The following is a 7,854-nucleotide window of genomic DNA, read 5'->3' as shown; positions in this document are numbered from 1 at the left end:
CGAGCGAGCGAGTTGTGCGTGTGCGAGCGTGTGCGTCGTTGATTTAATCGAATTTACAATGCCTATAATACGAGATTAATTGGATGTAATTTTTCATTTGCTGAGTTAATTAATCGTGGGTACACGGAGACCCGAAGCGCGCGCGCGCGTGATCCTATCGGTGCACAGATTGGAAAAAAAGAAAAAAAAAACACGCGCGCAAGTGGGACATTTTGGCCGATGGGAAAAAAGTGCCCAAGCTCTCTAGATGGTCGCATTCATTTGAAAATATTTATCCATCGCTGTGATAATGAAAGTCAATGAAAAAATAGCTGACAAATTGAAGGTATAAAAGATACCGAATCGAAATTAAAATCATATTATTTCTTTTCATAATCATTATGTTTATATGATTGAAAATCAAAGTACTCCAGTAAGCCAGTTTGAATATCTATTTTATAACAATGACTTTCACATTTTTTCATCTTCTTTTTTCGTCAACACACACTCGTCGAGAGGACACGCGCGGTAAAAACTGTATTGATCTCTGTTTAAATAAGGCCATAAGCAATATAGAGGCAATCGTGTCCACACTTCGTACATAGAGACACATCTCCAGTCATTAAAGCACATCATTACCTCTTTATTTCTGTGAGCCACGCCAAACGCCTACGAATATAATATAGAGTCACGTTGTCACATGGAAACGAGCCGCATCATTGTAGACTATAAACTTTACTTGCGTGTGGCGCTAAAGTCGTATTTTTTCGGTTTTTTTTTACACACCTTCACAGTGAGTTTGGGTAATGATAAGGTGCACGCAGACCGACTTCCTGAAATTAGTGCAAATAAACTTTGCTGCCATTGTCGTCGTATATAAGAATATGTAATAATACACTGCAGCTATATACGGGGTGTACTTGCTATTGTTTTCGTAAGAGACCATACGTGACTGAAGATGAAATATACAATCATGATTACGATAGGATGTATTTTCATTCAAACCCTCTCGAAACCCTAATTTGAAAAAAATAGGAAGTAGGTGACATTAAAAAAATTCAAAGTGTTTATAGAAAGAAAAAACGATGATGAATGTGTTTGATTGAATGTATCTTATTAGGACTAGAAAAATAGGCTTTGATTCATTAGACTATCCTCAATATGTGTCAATTAACGAGCGCATCCGCGCGATTTCAAATCAACGTGTCAATATTTGTAATGAAGCAATTCACTCGTCAAATTATCGTAACTTTCTCTCTCCTCCGACTTGACACATTCAGCCACTCGAATCTACCGACTTTTATAAAAAATTTTAATCAAAAAGAAAAACACATCGACTTGAAAATGGAAATATGAAAGCTCGTATTTTCGTACACTTATGACATAATTGACGGGTGAATCAATAGAAACTCTATACGCGAGGTCTTAACCGGGCCCCCGACTTAATGAAAATACATATGAGCAGCGTGCGTATATATACGTACTGCACATTTATAGATATCCACACACACGATCTTTTCTCAAGCGTATTAACTTTGCTTTATATCCTGCGATACTTATCGCGCGATTCGGTGCACACGATTTTCGCGAAGAAGCGCGAGAATCGACACGTTACACCGCGTAATGTCTGTCTGTCTCTCTCTCTTCTTCTTGTTCATTTCCGTGTGCGTTTGTATTATTTATAAAAAAAACGCAGAAGAGAGAGAGAGAGAAAGAAAAATAAAATTGCCGTTGCTTTCGCTTATACACAGTGACTGAAGAAAAAATTTTTACGAACATTAAAATTACGATTTCGATGACTATTGCGCAAATTATGACTGTACGACCTTTTGTGCGTATACACTCGCACGATGTGAAAAATGTTTTTTCTTTATATTCTAATGCGAGCAGCTCTTTTTGAGATTTGTTTGTTTTGGCGTCGCGATGGATTTCCTTTTTCTTGCTCAGAGACACACAGGATGTATGTATAATGTTACATTGTGTTTGCCCTCGAGTTATTAATGTACCGATTTTTGTTCACCGAACGTAACTATATCTATCACAAGTGGCAGTGATAACGAAAGAAATCTCTCTCTCATCGATTGCATTTCTTCATACACGGAAATGAAAGTTTCCCCTCGCGATTTCGTACATATTGTCGCTATAGTGAAAATGATACTCCTTTTAATTTTTTTTGTAAAATTAGTCATTCCTCGTATTTATCAGTTTACACTTATGCGTATATAAAATAGATACGACAATGTAATGATCCGGCTTTTTTGTTACAGTCCCACCAGGATGAGGAACTGTCGGATCCAGATCGTCAAGACGAGGAAAGCGGCGAGGAATTGCCGCAGCAGCCGACCCAGTCGAAAGATCATTCTTCGGCCGAAAATACGCCCGCGCCCACGCCACTAGCTCATCTAAGTAGTCTTATGAATTCGACGCAACCACACTTTTTAGCGAAAATCAAACTCGAGGTAAGCAAAAAAAAAAAGCTCACACCCCAACGATCGATGTCTAATATATAAATGACTCATCCACCATTATTGCGCACCCCTATCCACAGAACGAGATGAATCTGATAAACAACAAAAGCGAGCTGGAGGTGCTTCAAGCGGCAATGTCGGCGGCGGCTGGCGGCGGTGGATTCGATCTGCCCTTCTCGTTCACCAATCCGCCACGCTACCTCACCAACAACGCCCAATCGAACAATTCGCAGCACTCGGTGAACGCCCTGATCGGCTCGAGCCTCGGTGCCGGTTGCACCCCCGCGGCGGTGGCTCCCCTGCACGACAACAACAACAGCGGCATGTCGAACAACAACAACAATAACAACAACAGCAGCAGCAACAACAACTCGATGGTCAACAATCCACTGGTGAGATCGCCCACGTGCTCGCACTCGAGCGAATCGTCGCAGGGCAGCGGACGCGGCAGCAATGCTCTGATGGAGAGCCACAAGCGCCTCGAACCGGGCCATCCGGGCCACGACAAGTTGCAGACTCCGCAGCAGCAGCAGCAGCAGCAACAACAGCAGCAACAGAATCAACAGACCAGCTGGAGCTTCGAGGAGCAGTTCAAACAGGTTCGTGAGGCAAGTAAACGTTGTTAATGGCCATTTCTGACTCTTTTTTTTTGTTCACGCCGCGCTTCTGAACGCCTAGCTCGCGCATGCTCGCAACGTAGCATATACATTTGTACTACTTGCAGTATGCATGTGTGGTGGCTAAATTCAAGTTCTACGTTAATTGTTTTTTCATTTGCTTGCTCTTAGTTAATATAAGAACCACTAAAAGAATTTATTCTTTTGAATTGCAATGAAATAATTTCTACTAATAAAATTATTCCATCTCCTGAAATTGGTGACCCAGATTGAGAACTTGAATATAGCTGCCACATGTATCTATCGTTAGCTGTATGAGAGCTCCGCGTATTTTTTATTTCGATGTACTTGCACTTATAGATTAGAATGAGCATGATATTGACATCGATTCAATTTACGTTTGAAAACCTTTATCTCGCGGACTGACGGTGTACATTATAATACTTGCAGTCGAACGCTTTATAAAAGTAACAACAAGCAGCAACAAAACTTGAAAAATAAAAAAAAAAGCTCTGAAAAGGACTTCTCGAGTTCGTGGCGTCGGCGCTCGCACCTCCGCGCGCGCGCGTGTGTGTGTGTATGCGTAATGTAATTGATGCGCAAAAGGGGGTCAGAAGCTAATTACACAAAGGCGCTATGGGGGCCTCGACGCCCGGCACGAGATAATTATATCGGCTCTCCTTGCATTATGTATATAGCGCCAAAAGCGATTTTTAGTCGCGGCGGCGGCGGCGTCGGCAGAGGCTTCGAGCCTCTTCTTCAGCCTCGTTAACGTTTTTCCTCGCGCGTACAGCGCACCGCACCGCGTGCAGTGTTTGTGCTTCGCACCGCGCGCGGCCCTTTTTTTTATATTCTTATAACGCGCGCATATTATATGCCGAGAGATGCAACGCGCGCGCAAAAAGGAGACTATACGCAAAGCGAACTGGGGGAAGGGGGTGTGGTTGAGCATATTAACATTTAGATTGTTCCCTTTTATATGCGCAGATCGCCAAGAGTGAAATGATCATTACCGCGCACTCCTCTCATCTCTCTCTCTCTCTCTTACTCTTTTCTTTTTCCTTTCTTCCTCTCCCTCGAATCGCGGCAACTTAGCGCGCGCAGGTATTATAAATTCATTGGCCGTATTCCTAATCACCACCCGTTATGCGCTACATCCGTTCCAGGTATGAAAGTGATAATTGTCCGCACAGTTGTCGATCGTTTACCTCTCATTTCCCGATACTAGAAGTGTAATACAACAGGTATATGTAGATCGGAACCTGTCTTACAAAAATCTTTTATCTCGGCAAAAGTTGACCGCCGTATACTGTAAACGCGACGATTCCTTGGAAGAATATATCGCTTAACTCTGGTCGTGTGTATGGACGATTGAATAAATATATGAGAAAAGGTAAATACAATGGGGCTTTTTATACATTATTATTATGCGCCGCAATGTGAGTGTTTGACTAATAGTACGCGCGTCTCCTCCTCGCGTATCATTGCGAAAGTATATTGTTAAATCGATCTCTCTCTCTCTCTCTCTGTCTGTCCGACAAAGCAGGTTGACCTATCGACACAGGTATATAGTATAGGGTCGCGTCTGAGCTAAATAAAAAAAAATAATAATAATAAAGTAACGCCGCGCAAACGTGGAAAAATGTGCCGCTTGCTGCAGCCATTATATGCAGCTCGGTCGAGCGAATAATATCGCTGCAAAATAAACGAATCGCCGATCCGCGAGAAGGAGAGAGAGAGAGAGAGAGAGAGAGTACTTTGAATCATAATGAAAAACTCCACCCATAAGTACACGAGCTCTTTCAGCCCAAGGTTTCTCTCTGCGCCGATGCGAAGAGTATTAAAGTATGTATGTATACCTTTATGCATGCGCTCGGCGTACATATCGCATCCATCATTCCTCGCATTATATCGCGGGCGTGGGCGTACATGATGTGCACGTATTGGCGGCCTGTGTCCTAAGTGCATGTACAGGCTGTAATAATGCACCGCCGCCGCTGCAAAATGTACGTTTAATTTAGGTGTCCGCCGCGCGATGCGGCTTGCTTGCGCGCGCGCCAACTCGACATTATGTTTTCATCGTCATCCCCCACTCGGTACATCGCGGAAGGATCGATATCCGTTACCAAGACAACCGATAGTACTATATGCTGTGTCGCTACCAAAATGGCTACTCTCGTCAGCAGTGGCAAGAGCGGCGCGTCCTTGCATTACCCGCGAGGCTCTCTCGTATTATCCTCTCCTCACGTTCCTACTCTCTCACTCGTTTCGCGCGTCTAGACAAGCTGCTAACACGAATTCCGACAGTTTTACGGCTAACTTGAAATAGGTTTGCTCCTTTTTTGTTTTTTCTGCTAGCTGCCGGTGCTACGGTTGCGATACCTCTTCTGAATGTTGTTATATACTTTATACACACACACACACACACTCGTGCAAACTGGGCTCGCGGTGTATTCCGCAAACTAAATGTTCGCTTTTAATATCCCCGCGTATATATACCTATAATATATAAACGATCGAGCGCAGCTTTATACGTATTTCGCTGCTGGCATTCAACCTGTTACCATTACTTTTTTTGCTTCTCTCGGAGGCTTATTCGATTCGTCCTCTTCTATACTGCTCGTGGCTCGTCCACGTGCGGGTGCTTTCGAATTTCCATTATTGTTTGACGATAAACATTTTTATTGGCGCGTTCAACGTTATTACGTGCATTCTCGTGAAAGAGACGAATTACTCATAATGAAATGAGAACTGATGAAACGGAGGTAAAAGGAGCAAAACGGAGCGAAAGGATTATTTCATATTTAAAAGCGTCTCTCTCTCTCGCGCTCTCGAAAGGCGGATAAAGGCGAAAAACAAAGTTAATCGCGGCCAGTTCTTATATTATACATGAAGATTGCCGAGTAAGAGAGAGAGAGAGAGACAGACGGAGGGGTGAGAGCAAGAAAAAGAATGAAATTGAAGCGAGATATATTTTATGTAGCTACGTACTCGCTCAGGGGTCGAATTATCTACACACATATTCTCTCTCTCTCTCTCACTCACTCGCTTCGTAGCCACCGTATACTTTGGAGCCATTGTGGAATAACTCGTAAAGCTGCAAATTGCTGGCTATTTCCCGTCTTGTGCTCGTGTGTATGTATACGTGTGTAGCTCGCATTCGCGCTCATACATGTAGGCTCTCTCGCTCTCTGCAACCACACACGTATACACACACACACACACACATACGCATCGGAGCTGCAACGTTGAATGCGCGAGAATGTTTTGCTATACATGTGTATACACATTATTTAGTACCTTATATGTACGAGAGGGAGAGAGAGAGAGAGAGAGACAGGCCCCAGAGGGGTGGGACGTACTTTATGGACTTTTTTTTCGCGAGAAAGTGAGTGAGAGAGAAAGACAGAGCACACACGGGAGCAATCGATACACTGACTGCGTGGCATGCTCTTATCAATCTGCCGAACAAATGTTTGCTGCAATATGAATGAGCTGCTATGCATGTGTAGTCCCAAATACTCGAGCTCTGCGCACACCGGTGCATTTTTTATCCTATTATGATTATTATATGCAAATTATCCAGACTGTGTGCGCGCGTACTTGAAAGAATGCGAATGATTGCCTCCTCTGCAGCAGCAGCGAGAGATCTTTAAAAGTCAATAAAAATGAAAAAAATGTGTACATATACAGCTTTGACTTTTGAAAAGAAGCGCCTGTGAGCTGAGCTCCGAAAATTTATCTATATTTATTATTATAATATGCAAACGGATGAAATCGCTTATATTCAATACGCATCGCTATTGAAATATACAACGTCGATGTGCACAATTATGTATTTTGCATTTCGAAAAAACTGAGCCTGCCAGCCGCTGCCGAGCAGATGTTCCGCGCGCACACGGTATTATATTTATATTATATACACACAGAGCATTGCCAGTAAGAGCTTCGATACATGCGTGTTTCGAGTATTTTTTGGCGTTTATATTATATTTCCCGCATGGACGCACGACGATAATTAGCATTTCGTACACTCGATGGATTATATACTCGACAAAAATAAATAAATAAATAAATAAAATCGGCCAGTGAGTACTGCTTTTTTATTTTTTATTTTCGTTTGAAAATATTTTTTAATACGCGCGAAAACACGCCGCGGCAATTTTAAATCGCTGCAATTGCATCGTAAAGATGTCTGCGTGATAGCGAATTACAATGCAGCTCTCGAGCGCCATTGTCTTTTCCCTCACTCCTCTTCGCACTCGCGCGCGGAGGCCCCTCGCGCTATTATAGCAGTACGTCTTTATTGCTCCCTTCGCGTGCTATATAGGACGGCAGCGGCGGCGGCATTATAAATTTCACCGATGAAATCTGCCCGATAAAGAAAAAAATCCTGAGTGTATTATGTACACCGCGCGCGCGCGCGCGAGGAGGCGTGCAGGTGCAGGTGCAGGAGCTGTGCTGCGGCTTACGCGCCGCGCGCGCTAACAACTTGAAAATTTGACCTGACACGCGTGCGCGCGCGGTGATTATGACGAAAAAAAAAGAGAAATTATATGGCGTATTGTCCTTTTGTCTTTTTTTTATTTTTTTATTTTTGTTTAATTATTATTGTGCAATATAATAAGTGCACGCGCGAGACGACGCTGGCTTTCGCGAGTACAATTTTACCATCCCAATTGCGTAGATAAATAAACGAGCAGCAGGTCGTGTGAGCTGCGATTAGAACGCATAACGGAGACTCGCGAATGAAGAATTTTTGCCACTGTACGAATGTTATATATAGTATA

General features: G+C 43.1%; 1 protein-coding gene across 3 annotated transcripts in view; it reads left to right on the top strand.

Moving 5' to 3' along the window:
• Window positions 1-274: 274 nt before the first annotated feature.
• LOC106653051 (AT-rich interactive domain-containing protein 3A-like) overlaps window positions 275-7,854 on the top strand; it is a 46,243-nt gene continuing 38,663 nt past the window's right edge. Inside the window, exons 1-3 of one of the 3 annotated variants that reach the window (XM_014372282.2) lie at window positions 275-325; window positions 2,247-2,438; window positions 2,528-3,046. In XM_014372282.2, coding sequence (XP_014227768.1) covers window positions 290-325; window positions 2,247-2,438; window positions 2,528-3,046 — 747 coding nt within the window. In that variant the 5' untranslated portion in view covers window positions 275-289. Of the gene's footprint in view, window positions 326-373; window positions 413-2,246; window positions 2,439-2,527; window positions 3,056-7,854 lie in introns of those variants that run through there. The other 2 variants (XM_023460691.1, XM_023460692.1) reach the window with 2 other exon arrangements.

Source organism: Trichogramma pretiosum, unplaced genomic scaffold (assembly GCF_000599845.2).
Source record: "Trichogramma pretiosum strain Unisexual culture from Peru unplaced genomic scaffold, Tpre_2.0 scaffold30, whole genome shotgun sequence".
Classification (NCBI taxonomy): domain Eukaryota; kingdom Metazoa; phylum Arthropoda; class Insecta; order Hymenoptera; family Trichogrammatidae; genus Trichogramma; species Trichogramma pretiosum.
This window is presented reverse-complemented; position numbering and strand designations above follow the sequence as displayed.